The sequence below is a fragment of the Coregonus clupeaformis genome, unplaced genomic scaffold, assembly GCF_020615455.1.
Source record: "Coregonus clupeaformis isolate EN_2021a unplaced genomic scaffold, ASM2061545v1 scaf1311, whole genome shotgun sequence".
NCBI classification, from domain to species: Eukaryota; Metazoa; Chordata; class Actinopteri; order Salmoniformes; family Salmonidae; genus Coregonus; species Coregonus clupeaformis.
The window spans coordinates 3278-28673 of NW_025534765.1; the positions used below are offsets into that span (position 1 = coordinate 3278).

A 25396-nucleotide genomic window follows, 5' to 3' on the forward strand; every position below is an offset into this window, starting at 1 on the left:
AATGGAGGCTGTAACTCAATTGTCAGCTCAAGCTAGCTCTAGTGACCATATGCCCAGATTAGCTGCAGGGAGTTAGAGTGGAAACCATAAAAATACAGCATTAGTAGAACAGAATTGTCTTACTATTTGTTAAGTATATCATTTAACTATTAATATCAAACAAATCAGGTAAATACATAATCTTTCTCTCACAGTGTGGCCAGACCTACAGTATATGAGTGAGGCCAGGGCTAGTTTGAAATGTTTTGATTTGTTGGCTTCATTTGTAGTGTTTCAATCAACTTGGGGGAATTCTGTGTTCAAGTTAACAACAGCAAACTAATCTGGAGGCATGGATACAGTATCAGTCTCTGATTGGAGGGATTCTTCTCCAATGTTATCTGTGCTAACAGGCATTCCACAGTCAGATCTGACCTGGCAGGATAAGGATTATTTTGGTCCAAGAACTGGTATTTGGCTGAGGAAACTGCATCTCCCACAATTCATTCTAATGAAAGTGAATGAGAATGGAGAGCAGAGGGCGCTGGGTGATGGATGCTGAACGGAGAGTAGCGGAGCGGCTGGAGAGGGCTGCCTGGGCGCTCACACAGCTCCTCCTGGTGTCCCTCTCTCCTCGTCTGCAGTTCCCATCTCCAGACCCATGGGGGTGGGGAGGGGGCGAGAGGGGGGAACATTTGGAGCTTCGTGTTCTTGGAGCCTGTTGTGAGTTTTCACAGCGAGAGACTGTATCTGTGAATGTGTCCAACTCAGCCCAGTCTGTTGGCCAGATCTTCCTTTTGTTCCTCTGTCAGCCATCCTGCTGTGTTTTAGAGGGCCTTTTGGAGCCTCTCTCTGATGGCTCTAAATCACAATAACACCATGACCTCTCCTATGTGTCTATGTGAGTTTTAGACTTCAGCTGGGTGTTTTTCTCTGTCACTCTCTTGCTCTCTGTCTCACCCCCCCCTCCCCTCCCACCCTCATTAAAATGCAAATCAATTTATAACATTTTTTGAAATGCGTTTTCTGGATATTTTTGTTGTTATTCTGTCTCTCACTGTTCAAATAAACCTACCATTAAAATTATAGACTGATCATTTCTTTGTCAGTGGGCAAACGTACAAAATCAGCAGGGGATCAAATACTTTTTTCCCTCACTGTAGCTGACCTACCTGCCTCCTCCGTGGGGAGAGTGTGAGTCCAAGGCCCTGGACTCTGGCTTCTTCAAGGTCTACAGTGTGACAGCCTGCAGGATTGACTGTGAGACACGCTACATCGTGGAAAACTGTAACTGCAGGATGGTGCACATGCCCGGTAAGAGCACATACTTTTTTCCCCCTTTTCACACTAAACAAAACATGTGGATAGAGTCTGTAATATAACATTGTCTGGGCCATGGGCAAAACAAAAACAATTGTTTGGGCTATGGGTCATGTTTTTTCATCAAGGACTATTTGAAGACATAGAACAAGGTGACGAAAGTTTGATAAAGGAGTTACAGTAGTTGTTGTGGTTGATAGAAAAAAGTAATCTAAAGTCTGTTGTGGGTTTGAAAAGGTCAAAGAGCTGTAAGGTGTAAGGTCAAGATTTGTGTTGGTGTATTAAAGCTTTCTGCTCCAAGGCTTTTCTGCCACCTTGCTCCACATCAAGCATCTCTCTCTCTCTAGCTCTCTTTTGGTGAGGGGAAGGTAGGTTTTTGCATGTTGCGAGTCTCCTTGACTGCTTCCACAGGAGGGTATATTACTGGAAACTTTTGACGTTTACCAGTAAACTACCAGAATTTTGGTATCGTTCAAGGATTTTATGTAATCTATCATAAGACAACTAGTGGCCCTTTTGAGTACTTCAGATTATCACAGGTGTTTGTAATTATCTCTGGCCCTCTGTGTGGCCTTATCACATGTAAAATATATGACATAATTAAATAAGATCATTTTTAAATATAAAAAAATATGACAAAGCTGTAAAACATTATCATAAATATAAACCATCAACTTAGTGAATAACATTAGTTTTTAATATGAGGGTTTCATCATAATATCCTTTATCATTTTTTTACACACTTTAATTTATTTTACTATGTCAATATGTATTTGTTGTCAAAGTTTTGGTATCAAACTGGTGGCAGTTGTGAGTTGCAGAGTTAATTGAAAATAATGCTTAGATGTTTAGATGTTTTTTTCATTAATCAGGCTATTTTCTCTTGAACCATATGGTCAATCTACTAGAGATTCATGGTAAATATGGACACAGATATAAAAAAAATATTCTATATATGAATATATTTGATTTAAGTTATTAAAGTATAAATTACCAAAGTAACGATAGATTGCCATAGATTTTCTGTTAATTACCCCAATTACTGAAGATTCCGGTAACTTTGGGAAATTACTGGTAGCTTTGTAACCCTATTCCACGGTAATCTGAGCTGTTTGCAGTTTGTTTTTCTCAAGCTAATAAGTAATTCAGTGGTGCTACATTTAAAAAATAGATTTAGCAGAAAAGTTGAATCTGAACTTTCCTCTCCTCCCCTTCCTTCTGTGCTTCTTCTGTCCTTCTAGGTGATTCTCCATTCTGCACCCCTGAACAGTATAAAGACTGTGCAGAGCCTGCCCTTGGTAAGTCCACAGTATGCACGCACACAAACGCACACGCTTACGTCTTTTTGTCGAACAAAACTTTTTGTGGAAAGTACTGCGCAGCACACAGACCCCCTCGCATAATCAACGTTGTCGCGTTTCCTTGTTTGGCAGGGAAACTGTGAAGCCAGCTGTTAAGCCTATTGCCTGTTTCTGTTTCTGAGTCTTTTATTAAAGAATGTGAAACAATGTTGTGTCTGTTTGCTGCTTTTCATTAAATCATGTATAGCTTTTCGTTATATGGCCTAAAATAAATGTGGCATTCCTAGTCGATCACCAAGCATTTCCGTTAAAAACCCAACAATAAAGCCTTGCGTTCCTATTTGTTTTATTCATTTCGAGCTGTTGGCGGTAGGTGAACTTGATTCAGCAGCCCTAGCGCCGGGAAGGCAAAGTGTTCCCATTTTGAACCATTTCATGTGTCTGAAGGTAGATCTCCACCTATCCAGCAGGCCCAGAGAGCAAATCAAGTGTACCTATAGGACTGCCGCTGACCAATCAGATAGCTCATATCACCGTGTATGCACAGTTTCCTAGAGCCATAGACTATAAAAAGACACCTCGAACGCACAATAAAGTTGATACTGTGAGATTTCACAACTTTGTGTATCACCATGACTAGAGAGACTCAACGAATACAGGAAAGAGCTGCTGTTTTTATGAGTAAGTTCATGTTTAAGTTGTTATTCAGCACTGTCAACACTTTGTTCAACACTTTTATAAGCTATAAAATGTGTGTTCTGTCTACTTCCACTCACGCTACAACCAACACTGCAGCTGCAATGAATGAGTTTAGCAAAGTGTTCCAATAAGCTTGCGTTGTTATTATTAGCTGCTTGTGTCTTTTTTAATATCAAGGAATATTTCACTTTCTATGGTCATAGGAGTAACAATATGAATTGGTGCATGAGGCAGAAATAATGCAGTGCGACTTGAGGTTCGCCATCAGCTGGAAGACTGTCCCCGTTTCTCAGCGGAGGGAGGGACAGTGTTGGTGAGGCCAACAGTCAAGTAAAAACAAATATATATACAGTGCCTTCAGAAAGTATTCATACCCCTTGACTTATTCCACATTTTGTTGTGTTACAGCCTGAATTCAAAATGAATTAAATAGATTTTTTCTCTCACCATCTACACACAATACCCCATAATGACAATGTGAAATGTTGGCAAATTTATTGAAAATGAAATACAGAAATATCTCATTTACCTCAATATTCACACCCCGCTCTGTCAAGTTGGTTGTTGATCACTGCTTGACAGCCATTTTCAAGTTTTGCCATAGATTTAAGTAGATTTAAGTCAAAACTGTAACTCGGTCACTCAGGAACATTCACTGTCTTCTTGGTAAGCAACTCCAGTGTAGATTTGGCCTTGTGTTTTAGGTTATTGTCCTGCTGAAAGGTGAATTAATCTCCCAGTGTCTGACTGAACCAGGTTTTCCTCTAGGATTTTGCCTGTGCTTAGCTCTATTCCATTTATTTGTATCTTAAACTCCCTAGTCCTTGCCGATGACAAGCATACCCATAACATAATGCAGCCACCACCATGTTTGAAAATATGAAGAGTGGTACTCAGTAATGTGTTGTATTGGACTTGCCCCAAACATAACACTTTGTATTCAGGACAAAAGTGAATTGCTTTGCCACATGCCTTGTTGCAAACATGATGCATGTTTTGGAATATTTAAATTATGTACAGGCTTCCTTCTTTTCACTCTGTCATTTAGGTTAGTATTGTGGAGTAACTATAATGTTTTGATCCATCCTCAGTTTTCTCCTATCACAGCCATTAAACTCTGTAACTGTTTTAAAGTCACCATTGGCCTCATGGTGAAATCCCTGAGCGGTTTCCTTCCTCTCCAGCAACTGAGTTGGAAGGACGCCTGTATCTTGGTAATGACTGGGTGTACTGATACACCATCCAAAGTGTAATTAATAACTTCACGATTCTCAAAGGGATATTCAATGTCTGCTTTTTTAAATTATTCTTTTTTTAATAGGTGCCCTTCTTTGCGAGGCATTGCAAAATCTCCCTGGTCTTTGTGGTTGAATCTGTGTTTGAAATGTACTGCTCGACTGAAGGACCTTACAGACAATTGTATGTGTGGGGTACAGAGATGAGATAGTCTTACAAAAATCATGTTAAACACTATTATTGCACACAGAGTGAGTCCATGCAACTTATTATGTGACTAGTTAAGATTTTGTTTTACTCCTTAACTTATTTAGGCTTGCCATAACAAATGGGTTGAATACTTATTGACTCAATACATTTCAGCTTTTCATTTCTAATTAATTTGTACAAATTTCAACAACAAAAAAATCCACTTTGACATTAAGGGGTATTGTGCGTAGGCCAGTGACAAAAAAACTCAATGTAATCAATTTTAAATTCAGGCTGTAACACAACAAAATGTGGAAAAAGTCAAGTGGTGTGAATACTTTCTGAAGGCACTGTACTGTATATTATGCTGACTCAGCTGTGCCTCACAAGTAATACAACAAATTATCTATTACCAGTGTGATCATATACAGTGAGGGAAAAAAGTATTTGATACCCTGCTGATTTTGTACGTTTGCCCACTGACAAAGAAATGATCAGTCTATAATTTTAATGGTAGGTTTATTTGAACAGTGAGAGACAGAATAACAACAACAAAAATCCAGAAAAACGCATGTCAAAAATGTTAGAAATTGATTTGCATTTTAATGAGGGAAATAAGTATTTGACCCCCTGTCAATCAGAAAGATTTCTGGCTCCCAGGTGTCTTTTATACAGGTAACGAGCTGAGATTAGGAGCACACTCTTAAAGGGAGTGCTCCTAATCTCAGCTTGCTACCTGTATAAAAGACACCTGTCCACAGAAACAATCAATCAATCAGATTCCAAACTCTCCACCATGGCCAAGACCAACGAGCTCTCCAAGGATGTCAGGGACAAGACTGTAGACCTACACAAGGCTGGAATGGGCTACAAGACCATCGCCAAGCAGCTTGGTGAGAAGGTGACAACAGTTGGTGCGATTATTCGCAAATGGAAGAAACACAAAAGAACTGTCAATCTCCCTCGGCCTGGGGCTCCATGCAAGATCTCATGAGAACGGTGAGGAATCAGCCCAGAACTACACGGGAGGATCTTGTCAATTATCTCAAGGCAGCTGGGACCATAGTCACCAAGAAAACAATTGGTAACACACTACGCGGTGAAGGACTGAAATCCTGCAGCGCCTGCAAGGTCCCCCTGCTCAAGAAAGCACATATACAGGGCCGTCTGAAGTTTGCCAATGAACATCTGAATGATTCAGAGGAGAACTGGGTGAAAGTGTTGTGGTCAGATGAGACCAAAATGGAGCTCTATGGCATCAACTCAACTCGCCGTGTTTGGAGGAGGAAGAATGCTGCCTATGACCCCAAGAACACCATCCCCACCGTCAAACATGGAGGTGGAAACATTATGCTTTGGGGGTGTTTTTCTGCTAAGGGGACAGGACAACTTCACCGCATCAAAGGGACGATGGACGGGGCCATGTACCGTCAAATCTTGGGTGAGAACCTCCTTCCCTCAGCCAGAGCATTTAAAATGGGTCGTGGGAGCTGAAGGTTCGAGTTGCCAAATGTCAGCCTCGATCTGCAGATCTGCAAAGAGGAGTGGGACAAAATCCCTCCTGAGATGTGTGCAAACCTGGTGGCCAACTACAAGAAACATCTGACCTCTGTGATTGCCAACAAGGGTTTTGCCACCAAGTACTAAGTCATGTTTTGCAGAGGGGTCAAATACTTATTTCCCTCATTCAAATGCAAATTAATTTATAACATTTTTGACATGCGTTTTGTCTGGATTTTTTTGTTGTTATTCTGTCTCTCACTGTTCAAATAAACCCACCATTAAAATTATAGACTGATCATTTCTTTGTCAGTGGGCAAACGTACAAAATCAGCAGGGGATCATATACTTTTTTCTCTCACTGTACCATTTAAAAATATACACTACCGTTCAAAAGTTTGGAGTCACTTAGAAATGTCCTTGTTTTCGAAAGAAAAACATTTTCTTTGACCATTAAAATAAACAGGCACCTCACAGGTCCTCAACTGGCTGCTTCATTAAAGAAAAAGCCATATCTCAGACTGCCCATCTTAATCTTTAATTTTTATTGGCCAGTCTGAGATATGGCTTTTTCTTTGCAACTCTGCCTAGAAGGTCAGCATCCCGGAGTCGCCTCTTCACTGTTGATGTTTAGACTGGTGTTTTGCGGGTACTATTTAATGAAGCTGCCGGTTGAGGACCTGTGAGACGTCGGTTTCTCAAACTAGACACTAATGTATTTGTCCTCTTGCTCAGTTGTGCACCGGGGCCTCCCACTCCTCTTTCTATTCTGGTTAGAGCCAGTTTGCACTGTTCTGTGAATGGAGTAGCACACAGTGTTGTACGAGATCTTCAGTTTCTTGGCAATTTCTCGCATGGAATAGTCTTCATTTCTCAGGACAAGAACAGACTGACGAGTGTCAGAAGAAAGTTATTTGTTTCTGGCCATTTTGAGCCTGTAATCGAACCCACAATTGCTGATGCTCCAGATACTCAACTAGTCTCAAGAAGGCCAGTTTTATTGCTTCTTTAATCAGCACAACAGTTTTCAGCTCTGCCCAACATAATTGCAAAAGGGTTTTCTAATGATCAATTAGCCTTTTTAAAATGATAAACTTGGATTAGCAAACACAAGCTGCCATTGGAACACAGGACTGATGGTTGCTGATAATGGGCCTCTGTACGCCTATGTAGATATTCCATTAACAATCAGCCATTTCCAGCTACAATAGCCATTTACAACATTAACAATGTCTACACTGTATTTCTGATCAATTTGTTATTTTAATGAACAAAAAAATTGTTTTTCTTTCGAAAACAAGGACATTTCTAAGTGACCCCAAACTTTTGAACGGTAGTGTATATATAATATCAAAATGGTCTGAGAAGAACAACATTGGCAGGGCAATTCAAGCATAGCCAATATGCAGTGATAATGTATTGGGCCTATAGCCTACAGCACAAACATCATTGCTACATAACTGTTTTTAATTAGTTAATGTTGCATAGACTTACATTTTATAAGTCTTTTTTTTTTTATCATGTAAAAGGCCGACATTTGGACGTTTCAATTAAAGAATACTCTGTCACATATAGAAATGGAAACATTGTGATTTTAGAGACACAAAGTAACAATAGCCTATGATTGAAGGGTTAGGCTATACTGGGCTCTCACCATCATCATCATTATTCTCATTATTCTCATCATTCCAACTAAATTATTATGAAATTCGGACCACAGAAATCTAATGTTTATATAAAATGTCTGCCTTTCCTCCTGCATTTTAACAGTCTAATAAGTCCATATTAATATAGGACAACATCACAAAATCCATTTGGCCTGTGTCCTTTCATTTAGTCTAATTATGATAGTGAAAATGTTGGCTATTTCAAAATAAAATACCATATTTTGAGATGACTGTATAGGTTATTATACTAAAGATATATCCGAGGTTCAACGTTAGGCAAGGGCATCTTTTAAAACTATTTTTATACTCACCTCATGTCTTGGTAATATAAATGAGAATGTAGTCCATTTTGTTTTTAAATCAGCAATTGTCCGTCTCTCCCATTGTTCCTATTTCCAATCAAGAAATATGCTCAAGATATTCACAATGTTGTAAAGTGCTGCCCTACCCTGGCTGGCGAGGACACTCAGGTGAAGCCATCGAATAAAATGAATTACAAGGAAATAAAGCTTTTAGCTTTTGAGCCTGTTTAAAAAATGCTATGTCCAAATTTTTTGCCTGTATAGTTTGGATTATCCTTTTCGTAATGTATGAGACATCAAAACATTCTAGAAAAACCTGGCATGCTAGCACAACAGCTGTTCACTTTACTGTCATTCAGAAAATTTATTTTCTGAATCAGTTCATGATTGTTGAAACACGGTTCAATGTCTAATTTCACAGATAAATGCTTATCATATTGATAGGCAAACAGCACTGCCATTAATACAAGGAATGAAAAGTGTTTGTCACACGATTTTGTGAAAGTCAAATGTTATTAGAATGTATTAAAATGTTACATTCCCATGACACCCAAAAGACGGTTCTACGTCATACTTAAATGTAAAATAATAATAGGCACACAAACTAAAGAAGACTATTTTATTAACTTAAGATTCTCACCAAGACAGGCAGCCAGTCCAGACAGACGAACAGTGCAGTAGGCTATACAGTGCCTTCAGAAAGTATTCAGACCCCTTGTCTTTTTCCACATTTTGTTACGTTACATCCTTATTCTAAAATGGATTAAATAAAAACATTTCCACAGCAATCTACTCACAATTCCCCATAATGACAAAGCGAAAACAGGTTCTTAGACATTTTTGCTAATAATATATATATATATTTTAACGTATTTATATAAGTATTCAGACCCTTTTCTATGAGACTCGAAATTGAGCTCAGGTGCATCCTGTTTCCATTGATCATCCTTGAGATGTTTCTACAACTTTGGAGTCCACCTGTGGTAAATTCAATTGATTGGACATGATTTGGAAAGACACACACCTGTCTATATAAGGTCCCACAGTTGACAGTGCATGTCAGAGCAAAAACCAAGCCATGAGGTCGAAGGAATTGTCCGTAGAGCTCTGAGACAGGATTGTGTCGAGGCACAGATCTGGGGAAGGGTACCAAAACATTTCTGCAGCATTGAAGGTCCCCAAGAACACAATGGCCTCCATCATTCTTAAATGGAAGAAGTTTGGACCCACCAAGACTCTTCCTAGAGCTGGCCAAACGGAGCAATCGGAGGAGAAGGGCCTTGGTCAGGGAGGTGACCAAGAACCCAATGGTCACTCTGACAGAGCTCTAGAGTTCCTCTGTGGAGATGGGAGAAACTTCCAGAAGTATAACCATCTCTGCAGCACTCCACCAATCAGGCCTTTATGGGGCCAGGTGGAAACCGAATGTATCCTCTCTGTGCGTGGAAAAAATATCCTGCCGCATGAAGGCTACACCTACAGACGGGAACGACAGACAGCAAATAAGTCCTTCTGGAAGTGCACCAAATATCATGTTTTCAAAATGCCGAAGTCGCATAAGCGTGAATTATGAGATTATCTGGATACCCAGTTCTTTCAGCGCCCGGAACATCAACTGGAGGACCCCCTGACATACTTTCAAGCAACATGGGTTGGGGAGACGGTCGGACTCATTGGAAGAAAGCCAATGTTTCCCATAGGTATGTCTCTTTTAACATAATAAGGGCTTTATTATTCTTATTATTGATGACAGCATGCCCAAGGCCAATAACATGGTTGCTAATCTGCTTCTGAATTATGGAGCAGTTACGATGCTGTTCTGCAAGAGTTGACAAAGGCCAACAACGGAGTAGAGAGCTGGCATTGAACATTTTCGGCGAATCTTGTCGCTACCCACCCCACTATTTGGAAGTTCATTGAGGCATTGTAACCGCCATGGCAAAGACGCCGCTACCGCAAGCAACAAAAGGATCTGAAGTCTCTGGTTGAGAAGTAGCCTACACCACGACTCAACGGCTGGAGTCTTACCTGAAGAGTGTTGCCTACACTTTCAAGTTGCAGTTGTGAATACTCCAAAATCCATCTGAGAAAAATGCCTACTACCTAGCCTACTTGGACACTTATCAATTTCAACCCTTTCAATGACTCCAAAATCCTTATGAGACCAGAACACTAAGCACTTTCTTGAACGATTTGTTTGTGAACTTGTTTTTATGGCACTGCATTGTCATGTAGCATACTCTTGTATTTTTGGGTTATTTGAAATAAATGTTTTAGACCTACTTATTTTCGCCCCATAATGTTTTGTATTTTGCCAAGCATTTTTGTTGATAAATAAATGTTTTATAGTGAATGGTTGGTGTTAATGGATGGTGTAAAAACGAGAACGAAAATACATTATTTAAAACAAAAATACATTGTAGAAACTAGATACACAGTGGCTTGCGAAAGTATTCACCCCCATTGGCATTTTTCCTATTTTGTTGCCTTACAACCTGGAATTAAAATTGATTTTTTGGGGGTTTGTATCATTTGATTTACACAACATGCCCACCACTTTGAAGATGCAAAATATATTTATTTGTGAAACAAACAAGAAATAAGACAAAAAAACAGAACTTGAGCGTGCATAACTATTAACCCCCCCAAAGTCAATACTTTGTAGAGCCACTTTTTGCAGCAATTACAGCTGCAAGTCTCTTGGGGTATGTCTTTATAAGCTTTGCACATCTAGCCACTGGGATTTTTGCCCGTTCTTCAAGGCAAAACTGCTCCAGTTCCTTCAAGTTGGATGTGTTCCGCTGGTGTACAGCAATCTTTAAGTCATACCACAGATTCTCAATTGGATTGAGGTCTGGGCTTTGGCCATTCCAAGACATTTAAATGTTTCCTCTTAAACCACTAGAGTGTTGCTTTAGCAGTATGCTTAGGGTCATTGTCCTGCTGGAAGGTGAACCTCAGTCCCAGTCTCAAATTCTGGAAGTCTGAAACAGGTTTCCCTCAATAATTTCCCTGTATTTAGCGCCCTCCATCATGCCTTCAATTCTGACCAGTTTCCCCGTCCCTGCCGATGAAAAACATCCTATGGACAGATACTCCAATCTCCGCTGCGGAGCAGATCTTATTTAGGGGATTCATAGCAAAGGGGGTGAATACATATGCACGCACCACTTTCTTTTTTAGAATTTTTTTAAACAAGTAATTTTTTGCATTTCACTTCACCAATTTTGATTATTTTGTGTATGTCCATCACATGAAATCCAAATAAAAATCAATTTAAATTACAGGTTGTAATGCAACAAAATAGGAAAAACGTCAAGGGGGATGAATACTTTTGCAAGGCACTGTAGCCCTAGATATAGTATAAGCTGTTTTTAGCCTTCAGCCTTTATATAACCATATGAATGAATTGATATACACTCAGTGGTCAGTTTATTAGGTACACCCAACTAGTACTGGGTCGAACCCCCCCCCCCCCTTTAAATCCAGAACAGCCTGAATTCTTCGGGGCATGGAAACATTGCCAAATTGGTATCAAGGGACCTAACATGTGCCAGAAAAACATTCCCCATACCTTTACACCACCGCAACCAGCCTGTACCGTTGACACCAGGCAGAATGGGGCCATCGACTCATGCTGCTTACACCAAACCCTGACTCTGCCATCAGCATGACGCCACAGGAACTGGGATTTGTCGGACCAGGCAATATTTTTCCACTCCTCAATTGTCCAGTGTTGGTGATGGCGTGCCCACTGGAGACGCTTCTTTTTGTTTTTAGCTGATAGGAGTGGAACCCGATGTGGTCGTCTGCTGCAATAGCCCATCCGTGACAAGGATTGACGAGTTGTGCGTTCCGAGATGCTGTTCTGCACACCGCTGTTGTACTGCGCGTTATTTGCCTGTTAACCTACACAACATTGTTTCACATTCTTTAATAGCAGACTCATAAACACACTCACGCAATAGGCTAGAGCGCAGGCTGTACAGCGTGCTTCATACTTCCCCGGTGCGTCACAGGTTCCCCAGGAAACTCAATGTATTGTAGCCTCAAGTGGAGAAAGAGTAGTGTTGGGTAAAATATTATGCGTTGCTTTAGTGCTTCGGATGAATAGAATACTTACTGGGAGTGCAACACCTCCCTCCTCCTCTCTCTCACTCATCCTCTTGTTGTTGCTGTTTGGTCTGATTGGGCAGAAATTATTTGACATCATAGCATTCCTGTTTCTCCATGGGTTAGGGGACATAAAGATAGCATGAAGGAAAGGCATATGTACATTGTGTCAACACAAGTGTCTTATCAATTCCCAAATGACTTTACATATACTGTATTAGTTAACTAAACATGTATTATTGATCATTCATAGAGAATACAGAGGTTCTCACGTTGTGCTGGTTGGCCCTGGTTTTTAGGATTAGTATTTATTCTGCTGTGTTTTTCCTCTAGAAAATCCAGGTTTAAAAGCCTCCCTCGGTTCATTTTACTTTCATACTGTACTGTATATACAGTTGAAGTCTGAGGTTTACATATACTTAGGTTGCAGTCATTAAAACTTGTTTTTCAACCACTCCACAAATTTCTTGTTAACAAACTATAGTTTTGGCAAGTCGGTTAGGACATCTACTTTGTGCATGACACAAGTAATTTTTCCAACAATTGTTTACAGACAGATTACTTCACTTATAACTCACTGTATCACAATTCCAGTGGGTCAGAAGTTTACATACACTAAGTTGACTGTGCCTTTAAACAGCTTGGAAAATTCCAGAAAATGATGTCATGGTTTTAGAAGCTTCTGATAGGCTAATTGACATCATTTGAGTCAATTGGAGGTGTACCTGTGGATGTATTTCAAGGCCTACCTTCAAACTCAGTGCCTCTTTGCTTGACATCATGGGAAAATCAAAAGAAATCAGCCAAGACCTCAGAAAGAAAATTGTTGACATCCACAAGTCTGGTTCATCCTTGGGAGCAATTTCCCAACGCCTGAAGGTACCACGTTCATCTGTACAAACAATAGTAGGTAAAGTATAAACACCATGGGACCACGCAGCCATCATACCGCTCAGGAAGAAGACGCATTCTGTCTCCTAGAGATGAACGTACTTTGGTGCGAAAAGTGCAAATCAATCCCAGAACAACAGCAAAGGACCTTGTGAAGATGCTGGAGGAAACAGGTACAAAAGTATCTATATCCACAGTAAAACAAGTCCTATATCGACATAACCTGAAAGGCCGCTCAGCAAAGAAGCCACTGCTCCAAAACTGCCTTAAAAAAGACAGACTACGGTTTGCAACTGCACATGGGGACAAAGATTGTACTTTTTGGAGAAATGTCCTCTGGTCTGATGAAACAAAAATAGAACTGTTTGGCCATAATGACCATCGTTATGTTTTGGAGGAAAAAGGGGGATGCTTGCAAGCCGAAGAACACCATCCCAACCGTGAAGCACGGGGGTGGCAGCATCATGCTGTGGGGGTGCTTTGCTGCAGGAGAGACTGGTGCACTTCACAAAATAGATGGCATCATGAGGAAGGAAAATTATGTGGATATATTGAAGCAACATCTCAAAACATCAGTCAGGAAGTTAAAGCTTGGGCGTAAATGGGTCTTCCAAATGGACAAGCATACTTCCAAAGTTGTGGCAAAATGGCTTAAGGACAACAAAGTCAAGGTATTGGAGTGGCCATCACAAAGCCCTGACCTCAATCCTATAGAACATTTGTGGGCAGAACTAAAAAAAGCATGTGCGAGCAAGGAGGCCTACAAACCTGACTCAGTTACACCAGCTCTGTCAGGAGGAATGGGCCAAAATTCACCCAACTTATTGTGGGAAGCTTGTGGAAGGCTACCCGAAATGTTTGACCCAAGTTAAACGATTTAAAGGTAATACTACCAAATACTAATTGAGTGTATGTAAACTTCTGACCCACTGGGAATGTGATGATAGAAATAAAAGCTGAAATAAATCACTCTACTATTATTCTGACATTTCACATTCTTAAAATAAAGTGGTGATCCTAACCGACGGGGAATTTTTACTAGGATTAAATGTCAGGAATTGTGAAAAACTGAGTTTAAATGTATTTGGCTAAGGTGTATGTAAACTTCCGACTTCAACTGTATTACAGATAAGGAATCTGTGTTTATCTGTGTGTGTTGAGAGGACGGGGAGTCTTTCCCCTTGCATTCACATACAGTAGGATCTCATTTTGTACCTCAGCCCATCTATATTGAACTGTTATTTTCCATAAAACTGGGATATTACTTTTTATTCTCACTTTCTCCTTCATATAATTTTTTATTAGGCTGTTTTTATATATTAATTTATACGTTTTCCTTTACCACAGACTCATACTTTACTGAAGGGATAAATGAAAATCAGATGAGACATGACCTTCTTTATTTCTCTAAATTAACTTTATTGAAAAGTGTTTGTGTGTCTAACTCCCCTGCTGATGGCATTGAGGGGAGGCGTTCTCTCACTCGCACACACTGGAGCTCTGTTACCTACTGGGCGACACACACACAAACACTGGCAATTATTAGGCTTTGGCTCTGGCTCCTACACTGTAATTAGGCAATGTGGCTCTAATAAGGATGACGTCAACCCAAGGCATGCTACACTGGGACTGTGGAGATCTAACGTCGATGCAGGGAGTCAAGAAGCAGGTGCAGTTAGTGAGTTTAATATGAACGAACATAGAACGAAACAAAACAAGCAAAACGTCTGACAAGGAAACATAACCAATACTGCCTGATAACTAATAACAAAAGAGTGGTATATAAAGGCTAAGTAATCTAAGGTCTCCTCTTGGTCCAGCCTGGCTAGCTCCCTCTAGCTCCCTCTAGCTCCCTCTAGCTCCCTCTCGCTCCCTCTTGCTCCCTCTAGCTCCCTCTAGCTCCCTCTAGCTCCCTCTAGCTCCCTCTAGCTCCCTCTCGCTCCCTCTTGCTCCCTCTCGCTCCCTCTCGCTCCCTCTCGCTCCCTCTAGCTCCCTCTAGCTCCCTCTAGCTCCCTCTAGCTCCCTCTCGCTCCCTCTAGCTCCCTCTAGCTCCCTCTCGCTCCCTCTAGCTCCCTCTACCTCCCTCTCGCTATTCCTAAATTGGTTTAATTTTAAATGGCTGTGCGTACTCCATCCAAACACAAAGACCCAATAATTCTATGCAAATCAGTTCCTAGTTGGACTGTGAGACAATTTTATATACCCACCGTTTTCACTTAGTAAAGTTTGAAGTTGTTGTTCTTTTTTTAAACTAATGTGTCAGTCAGGAAGTTTGGGAGACATAAACAGTGTGGAACTGGCTGCTGTTTTAATGGAAGACACCTGCATCTGTTCTCACTGAAATCTTCTCTGAGCCTAATTGTACGCACAGAGGAAAACACAGACATTTGGTGTCCTTGTATAGCATTGCCAACAGAAATATGTGATCATACAATCACATTACCAGCGTAATCGTTTTAGAAATGCGGTTTCATTGCAGGATGAATGACAGAAGATCCTCTCATCTCACATAATGGTTTTAAACCAAACATACAATAAAAAGGATTAGCTTGTCTCTGGGTTGAACAACTGCAAGCTTAAATATAACATTCTGTTCACAGCCAAAGACAGCGGAATGGAGAGTGTTAAGGCATTAAAACACTGTTCCTTAATAAGCTTGGAAATATGAAATACAGCAGATGATTTGGTTAGAATAATTGTATTTGACAGAGATTAGATGGTGGAAATAGAGAGAGAGAAATAGAGAGAGAAAGACAGAACGATATAGGGAGAGAGAGTGAAGGAAATAGAGAGAGGTATGGAAGAAGAGGAAAGAGAGTAAGAGTGTGATGTAGGGAGAGAGAGAAATGGAGAGAGGGAGAGAGAGCGTCTATATCAGGGTTATGAATGCGCACTGCTACCCGGATCCAATAACCCCTTATTTGAATGAGAATGAAAAGCGACTGAGGTGCCATATTGAATTTCCTGTTGCAATTACGTGACCACTTGGCCCTGAAGGCTATTAGTAATCCAAGGGAGACTTCAGCCTGCCCAGGGCAAGCTGGGGAGACTGCCATACTATTGTCACAGTGAGAGATTAGGGTTGGGAGATCAGATTTTATATTTCTATGTATTAAGGGAACCTAGCAGCAGACTAGCATGTGTTGAGAATGTGATTGAGACTGGTTATTGTCAGAGGAAATTGATTTGGATAGATCCAGACAGATTAGACTAGCATTTTTATACTTCCAGGAATGGATAGAAATGTCTGGAGAATTCATAAAACTTTCCTGTGTATTTAATGAAGGCATTTACAGTGTCCACAGTTGTTGAAGGTAATAGTTGAAACAGTAGCAATTAGACTAACCATCCTTCAGTACGTACAAATAGATCATCCTGGAGGCAGAAGGATCTACATGTATTTTCTCCCGTTATTATGTCTTTAGTACACTGTCCCAGGTAAACATGTATTCTGTTAAATAGACTGACATTTCTGCTAAGTGCATCAAGACGTACGACCATTCTAAAGTGTATACTGTACAGAATGCTTCTGAGATGGGTGGTTTACTGGGTTAAGTTTGTTCAATGTTGTGTGTTCTCTTCACTGTGACGTTGATGTTGACTAGAATAGTCAGTAGGGCTTTTCAGGACTGAGCGTCATGCGGTACAGAGCTCAAGACAGAGTTGTGGGGATTATGTGCTTGTGTGCGTGTGCGTGTGTGTGTGTGTGTGAGTGAGCGAGAGAGAGAGTGTGTGTGTGTGTGTACCCTCAGTTGCCCTCAGAATAAGGTAAACTCTCCCTCTCACTCCACCCTCACCCATTACCCCTCTTCCATCTATCCCTTCATCCTCTCCTTCATGTCTTCCTGTTTTCTCTACTGTAGCCAAGTTGTCGATGCTGGAGAATAGTAACTGCATCTGTAGGACACCATGCAACATGACACGCTACAACAAGGAGCTGTCCATGGTCAAGATCCCCAGTAAGACCTCAGCACGCTACCTGGAAAAGAAGTTCAACCGCTCTGAGAAATACATCACGTAAGTACCTGCCTATAGGAGGCTCCAGACGAACAGATGAATGCAGTAGAAGGTCAAATCTAATATACATCAGCCTACAGTATCACATATATAGTATGTAGTAATAGCAAGGAGTGTGTGGGTGGAAAGTGAAGAATTACAGTGAGATGTCTTTGACGCTCAGACTAATGGGAAAGGGAACTGGAAGCCTGGTATTGTGATCATGTAATGGGATTTTGATGATAATAATAATAGGCATTCTCAAGTGGATGCAGTCATCAATTGAGATGCTACTCTACTAATGATATTCTATGGGACGTATGGTTCAGTGTACAAGAATAAGTACCCTTACTTATGGCAATTGATAATAAGACTATTGATATAGTAGGTATTGATTATGTATATGGCCTGTATGTCTATTTCCCCATTGACAGAAAGATAAACAAACTTTGAAAAGACTGATGGTTAATTTAACTTTCATTAAAAAAATAAGAAAAGATTGATGGATTATGACTGATGGCCTGAAGAATGACTGAGGACAATATCAAGAGAAATGTGTTGTCGTCTCTTTAACATGATTGAAGTGTTATCTGATCTTATCGATGTCTCTCTCTTTCAGGGATAACATCCTGGTCCTGGACGTGTTCTTTGAGGCCTTGAACTATGAGACCATCGAGCAGAAGAAAGCCTACGAGGTGGCAGGCTTACTGGGTATAGTAAACTATCTAGCTATTTCCTTCCTTCCTTCCTTCCTTCCTTCCTTCCTTCCAGTAACTTTCTCCTTTCTTTCATATCTCCATATCTATCTCTTTTCTCCCTCTCTCTTCCTTTCCTCTCTCTCTCTCTCTCTCTCTCTCTCTCTCTCTCTCTCTCTCTCTCTCTCTCTCTCTCTCTCTCTCTCTCTCTCTCTCTCTCTCTCTCTCTCTCTCTCTCTCTCTCTCTCTCTCTCTCTCTCTCTCTCTCTCTCTCTCTCTCTCTCTCTCTCTCTCTCTCTCTCGTCTTCCAGGTGATATAGGTGGTCAAATGGGTCTTTTCATCAGGGCCAGCATCCTTTCCCAATTTGTCAAATATGAGGTTTTCATTTCTGTAACAATTTGATTGATTTCCCTGTGTGTTTGAATAATAGGTTGTTAACAGCTGACACAGTGGACTCTTTTCAGGATTCAGCTCTTGGGTTTCCAGTGCTTTCTCTCTCTCGCTCACTCACTCACTCACTCTCTCACTGTGTGTTGTTGGTCTTCCAGGTGATATAGGTGGTCAGATGGGTCTTTTCATCGGGGCCAGCATCCTCACCATCCTGGAGCTATTTGACTACGCCTATGAGGTCAGACATAGAGCACACACACACCACATAGAAACTTCCAAAGACACACACACCTAGAACCTTACTGAGACACACACATTCTCACAAACACATTATCAAACACTCTTACAGACAGTTATGTTTGGCGAAAGTAATAATAACAAAATGAATAACAATGAATATCAGAGACAGCACTGTCTAATAGGTTACACACACATTTCTCCACAGACTCAAGGCCAATCATACACACACATATTCACATTCACATTTAAATTGTTGAGACAAAAGCCTTGCCATATATCAGACTGGCTGGGCTCAGTGATTGAGGTGCGTGATCAGTCCTTTTCATTAAGTCAGCCGTTGGTCTCTCTCTCCTATTGCTTTGGTCTGCTTGGAGCTCTGCCAAGTACAAACCAGTCATTCTGTGCCCTCAGAGCTTTAGAAATACACATGAAAAGTACTTATTTTCTAACCTTTCTCATGTTTTAATGGGGAGCCTGGGTGGGGGGTTTTGTCGCAGAAAGAGAGAGCTGCTGCTCTGGTTGTGGTTTTAATGACTGCCACTAAAATAACAGCCAAGGTGACGTTTGGCCTTGAGTCAGGATATTATTACATATCCTGATGCCTAGTCACTTTACCCTGCCTTCATGTACATATCTACCTCAAATACCTGGTACCCCTGCACAGTGATCTGGTTCTGGTACTCCCTGTACGTAGCTCCATTCTTGTGTATTTTATTCCTCTTGTGTTACTAGTTTTATTTTATTTTTTATTTTTTTAACTCTGCATCATTGGGAAGGGCTCATAAGCAAGCATTTCACGGTAAAGTCTACACCCACTGTACTATTTATGGTGCCAATTATAACAGTTAAAATACACCTTAAACTTAATTGGTCATAAGTTACCACAGCATGTAAAAACCACACTTCATTAACCATTTTGTGTATGTCTTTTTGACCCTGATAATGTGTGTTACATATGTGTGTTGTCAGGTGGTGAAGGACAAGTTGCTGGACCTACTGAGCCGAGACGACGAGGAGGAGAGCCACGGAGAGGACGTGGTGAGGTCATCAGTTTAATCACATGACAAACTGTCACACTGTTTGGAAAATGTTTTATATTGTATTTGTGGCTTAGCATCCAGCCAAACCTCAAGATGATTTCTGTTATTCTGTGCCAGATGTAATGAATACTCGGACAGAGTGGTAAGATCCAATCGCAGAATAGCGATGCTTTATTAGAGTACAGACAAGGGAATAGCTTAATCGTGGTCGGGCGGGCTGTGGTCAAAACCAGGCCAGGCATAGACAGGCAGAGGTACCAAGGGAGCGGGCTTAGTCGTAGTCGAGGGCACAGGCACAGGATCAGAGAACGGTAAACACTGGGGTAGACAAGCAGAGGATTAAGCAATTCGGGGAGTCAAACAACAAGGCACAGGTCGGATACACGGGTAATCAAAAAACAACAAACTCTCTCTCTCTCTCGGAACAAAACGCTTAGCAAGTCACAATGGAACAATACCTCGCACCGACTGAGCTTCTGAGCACACCTTAAATCCTACACTAATTACTGACAGGTGTGCTCAGAACTCAGGTGAACCAGATCGAGTCTGATGACTCCCCCTCTCTGTAGATCGGGGAAGTGTCAGACTCTGTCTAGAACCAGCCAACCCCCGATCCCTTACACCAGACAGCTATCCCAATGTAAGGAGATGAGATCTCTCCTACTGAATCGTGCCAAAAAGTCACTCAGTGTATTTTTAATTGACCTTTATTTTACCAGGTAAGTTGAATGAGAACACATTCTCATATACAGCAACGACCTGGGGAATAGTTACAGGGGAGATGAATGAGCCAATTGGATGGCCATGATGGTATGAGGGCCAGATTGGGTATTTAGCCAGGACACCAGGGTTAACACCCCTACTCTTACGATAAGTGCTATAGGATCTTTAATGACCACAGAGAGTCATGACACCCGTTTAACGTCGCATCCGGCACTCTACTCAGGGCAATGTCCCCAATCACTGCCCTGGGGCATTGGGATCTTTTTTTAGACCAGAGGAAAGAGTGCCTCCTACTGGCCCTCCATCACCATCTCCAGCAGCGTCTGCTCTCCTGTCCAGGGACCGACCAGGACCAACCCTGCTTAGCTTCAGTGGCAAGCCAGCAGTGGGATGCAGGGTAGACCTCTGTGCATGTGTATAAGTGTACTACATGCATATGTGTGTGTCACCCTACCTCAGAGTTCCTGTGACCCGGTGGGGAACCACTCAGAGGCCATCAGCCACACGGTGAGTGTCCCCCTGCAGACCACCCTGGGCACGCTGGAGGAGATCGCCTGCTGAGCCCCCAGCCCAGCTCCACACACACACCAGGCCAGGCCACTGTGAGCCCCCAGCCCAGCTCCACACACACACCAGGCCAGGCCACTGTGAGCCACCACCACACGGGGAGCCAGTGAGCAGCAGCCTCTTCCACAGGCTAGCAGGACAGAATGAGAGTGACTTTGGTGTGGAGGATGTGTGGCTGGGTGGCTGGTCAGAGGAGAAGGTGGCTGGGCTAGACTGGGCCTCCCCTCCACACAATCACTGCAGCACTAATGGGGATTAAGGAGCTGTCACCTGGACTTACTGGTGCCCTCTGTTACTGGAACTGTTACTGTTACCGTCCTGCTGGAGGAGGACAGCCGCCCCCCCTCCCTCCTCCTCATGTGCTCATCTACCTGACAACTCATAGGTCTTCTCCAGTTCACAAACAGACAGACTATACTGTAAACCTAACGGGAAGGGACTCATCTTTGTACAGGACATGTGTATTCACTAGTCATCCATCAGTCAGTACTGCCAGACATTATACCATAACAGTTACTGTGAACTGTCCAAGTTGCATGCACCGCTTCCTCTCGGAGACGGTTTCTCTCTTTGGTGATGCTGATTGGCTGACACTGGACTGCAGTGTTGCTTTACTGTACATTTACCCTGTCTCTCTCATTCTCTCTCTCTTTCTCTCTCTCTGTGTGTGTGGCCTATGAGACAAGGCCAGCTATAGAAAAATAATGTATAGATTGAACATGGTTCTCTATAACATATTTCATTTGACACATCCGTCTAAGGCAATTCCATTTTGTTGATGCACTGTTTTCTTAGGTGGTAAGTTGTATATCTTTGGGAAGGGGTGTTGGGACTGTATTTGCATTCATATTGGAAAAACATAAGCATTCTAAAGAATCAATTCCAAAATGACTGTTTTGCATTCAGTTATTTATTTTGTTGTTTAATGAAACCATTCTATTGATTCCACTCCTATCATTTACCACAAGGTTAGTACGCCGAGGGAAGGCAAGGTACTGAGCTGCTTCTTAACAACATATTAAACAGGTGCCATATTCCTACGTGTAAACTCTTGTAAATTATTAAACACTTGCCTCTTGGCGGCAGCGCCTCAGTGGGGTAAAAGCACTCGTTGATGACTGAGGCTGAGCCAAAACCAGAGAGGTGGAGTGTGACATTGTTTGCCTGGCAGAATACAAGCAGAGTACAAATGTCGCTCATAAATTAACATGCTGAGGAGGTTTGGTTTCATTTCAGCTGCATGATGTGGGTGTGTTGTCTGGAGAGACCTGACGGACTCCCACCTCATCAGAATTTAGATAATGGACCTGGCCATTACCTGGAGATAGCCCAGCTAGAGACTATTTAAACTGAATTTCCATGATAATCATGGTTTTAATAATGGAAATAATGATTAGGATGAAAATAAATGCACTGATGTAGATTCAGACGAGGGGAAATTATATTCAGATTAATTTGAGGATACAGGGTGTGTTGTATTGTGGTGTTAATATTGGTGTTGTGGTACAAAAAACCAAAGCGGGTACAAGTGTCCTGTCCTTTCTACAGTGGACATGTTATTGAAGATGGACTTACATGAACCGACTTATGACTGGTTGACATTTTAATTTCAAGCAAATAAAGATCTGGTAACAGAGCAGGATAACACTAACACAACTGATTCAACTAATCAAGACCAACATTTAAGAACTGTCGTCTGCAGAAACGGTACCCTGCACACTCTGCAGTTTGCCGGGACTATTGTCCATCTCTGACTGAAAGACACAAGCTTTGTCAAATTGTAGGTGATTTTAAGCCAAATATTTTGTAAATAGATGATCCACTGATGATGCTCATAGCCCCCAACTAAACACATTTAATAACCAGTTAAAATCAAAATCACCAAACCATGGTTGGTGTGAGAACCCAGGAGGTGTTGTTCTGTTCTCAAAAGTGACAAAGGACTAACCAAAGCCCTGACATGAAACGCTGACTGGTCTCAAAAAGGATTTGGTTTGTACTTTATGTTTCTTTAATGCCCCTCCAATCTAGTGCCATCACACTAAAAAGGCCCATATTGCATCACTATTATATGACGAGTACATCCATCCAGAGTAGCATATCAATTAGCCATGATTATTCAGACAGGTGGCAGGTAGCCTAGCAGTTAGAGTGTTGGGCCACTAACCGAAAGGTTGCTGATTTGAATACCTGAGCGGACAAGGTGAAAACTCGATGAATACCTGAGCGGACAAGGTGAAAACTCGATGTGCCCTTGAGTCAGGCAGCTAAACCTAATTTGCTCCAGGGGTGCCGTACTACTATGGCTGACACTGTAAAACAACACATTTCACTGCACCTATCCGGTGTATGAGACAAAACATATTTTTTTCTATTTCTACTATGTCATCATTAAAATGTACAGTACAGGTGGGAATGAACTCCAAGTGCTTTGTGAAACTGTTTGAACTATGATTTCCTGTCTGTTGTTGACCTGCTGTGTGTATTCTAATCTCTCATGAATGGCTTAGCATGTCTCCTTTAGCAGTGACCTCAGCCATCTCCAGGGGCGAACTGGCCATCTGGCATTTCGGGCAAATGCCAGATGGGCTGGTTCATTTTTAGCGTAGTGGGCCTGTCTAACTAAAGAAAATTTGCGCAAAATCATTATCTGACCTTGAGCAAAAATATGGACCGGTGTGGGGACCTCAAGGAAAAAAATGGGCCGGTATATTACAAATGCGAGAGCAAATTTCTGGTCCCAGTCCGCCCCTGCATCTCACCTACTGTATTGATCTGTCCATGGAGATAGGAACACTACTATAGGACACATACTGGGTCTCAGTGAAAATGCCACTGGTTGTTTCTTCTCTTTTGGTTTCTATTGCAGGACTGCTTTTTCATTTTGTGATGTAGCATAAAGTACGTGTTTTTAATGTGAAACTATTTAAAAAAGTTTTTTGCTGCGGTGTCCTGTCGGGTGTGCCTTCTTGTGTAGACGTATCACTAATTTCTTCATAGGTTTGAAAGAGGATCCATCGTGCAGACCACAAGCATAATACTCTGTCGTACAGTACTTGTGGTTTGTGGAGAGTTGTGGGAGCTTGGGAAAATGCGTCAGTTGGCAGAGCGCCTTAGACTCTGACAACTTCTGCAGGAGGCCTACAGTATGTTGTGGTCTTAGAAATGTAAAGGGGATATCCTATTTCACTCTGACATCTCTCCTACACAGACTTAATGTGCACTGAATTGTCCTCCCTCTCAGCTCCCAGTGATAACAACAGTCAGAACACCAGAGGAGTCCTCCAAGCAGAGCGGTACTAGTAGACAGACTCACACAGCTGAGGGAGAGAATTCACTTGAAAGCCATTTTGTGCTGCTGGTCAGGTTCTATTTTGCATCAGCACACTCCAGGAACTCCTGCCAGCTATTTGCTCTGTATGTATCAAGAGCTGTGTCTGCGTCTTCCCTCTGGGTGCACTGTTGTTCTGTTAATACAAGTGTCTTATAATATTAGTGTTCAACCCCAGGATCTACAAATCATATTATTTATGGATGACAACATCCTACAAAACAGAAATGTTATGCAGTTAATTTAACTCCCGCTGCTGATACAGTGAATTTTGTGTGCACTTGATTTACTTGTAGAGTATTGCCAGAAAAAGCAATCTGCCAGCAGACGGTGACCTGAGAATATTTGCACATTGATTAGGTTGATGGATGTGTAATTAAGGAACTTTGTTACCTGTATAGATTCTTCTCACTTAGGTTAGTGGGTAGGCAGGTTTAAAATGTGTTAGCAAATGATATTGGCGAGAATGCACCAAGATACATGGGCAAAGATTAGATTAATGCGTTCTCCTGTCATCCGCCAAACCTAGATTAGTCCATCGGACTTCCAGATGGTTAAGCGTGATTCATCACTCCAGAGAACGCGTTTCCACTGCTTCAGTCCAATGGTGGCGAGCTTTATACTTTTTTTTTTTTTTTTACCACTCCAGCCGACGCTTGGCATTGCGTATGGTGATCGTAGGCTTGTGTGCAGCTGCTCGGCCATGGAAGCCCATTTCATGAAGCTCCCGACGAACAGTTCTTGTGCTGACGTTGTGCAGAGGCAGTTTGGAACTCGGTAGTAAGTGTTGCAATTGGTTAAGAAAATTGTGGTAAATAAAAAAGTATATCAGTTTCATTTAAGGACCAAAGGATTGACAGCCGTCCCATATAGATTGCAAAATAGTTGGGAAGAGATTTTTGACGTACCGATTCCATGGCATAGTGTTTATGAACTGATACGCAAAACGACGCCGGATTAAAACCTTAGAATTTTTCAATTTAAATTATTATATACAATTCTTGCTACCAATAGAATGTTATTTATATGAAGGATACAATCTTCCCAGCTCTGCAGATTTTGCTGCGAAGAGACAGAATCATTAGATCATTTGTTTTGGTACTGTCCATTTGTAGCTTGTTTTTGGACACAGGTCCAGGAATGGCTAAAGGACTGCAATATTTACCTGGAGCTAACCCTGCAGATAGCACTACTGGGTGATCTGAAAAGTCAGAGT

The 25396-nt window shown here is 41.6% G+C and overlaps 1 protein-coding gene across 1 annotated transcript; it reads left to right on the forward strand.

Annotated features, from left to right (window-relative positions):
- Positions 1-506: 506 nt before the first annotated feature.
- Positions 507-23791, forward strand: LOC121568877 (acid-sensing ion channel 2). Its single transcript, XM_045218001.1, has 8 exons — positions 507-599; positions 1143-1293; positions 2541-2597; positions 17061-17214; positions 17813-17904; positions 18438-18517; positions 19489-19557; positions 20742-23791. Exons 1-8 carry the CDS (start codon positions 507-509, stop codon positions 20841-20843), a joined length of 798 nt encoding a protein of 265 aa, XP_045073936.1. The 3' UTR covers positions 20844-23791.
- Positions 23792-25396: the final 1605 nt, after the last annotated feature.

Bases quoted from the DNA above. Each gene is read 5' to 3' on its own strand.
- LOC121568877 (XM_045218001.1), top strand. From the start codon at position 507: ATGGAGAGCAGAGGGCGCTGGGTGATGGATGCTGAACGGAGAGTAGCG. The intron at 600-1,142 runs GTGTCCCTCTCT...CCCTCACTGTAG, and splicing joins CGCTCACACAGCTCCTCCTG to CTGACCTACCTGCCTCCTCC. The intron at 19,558-20,741 runs GTGAGGTCATCA...ACCCTACCTCAG, and splicing joins AGAGCCACGGAGAGGACGTG to AGTTCCTGTGACCCGGTGGG.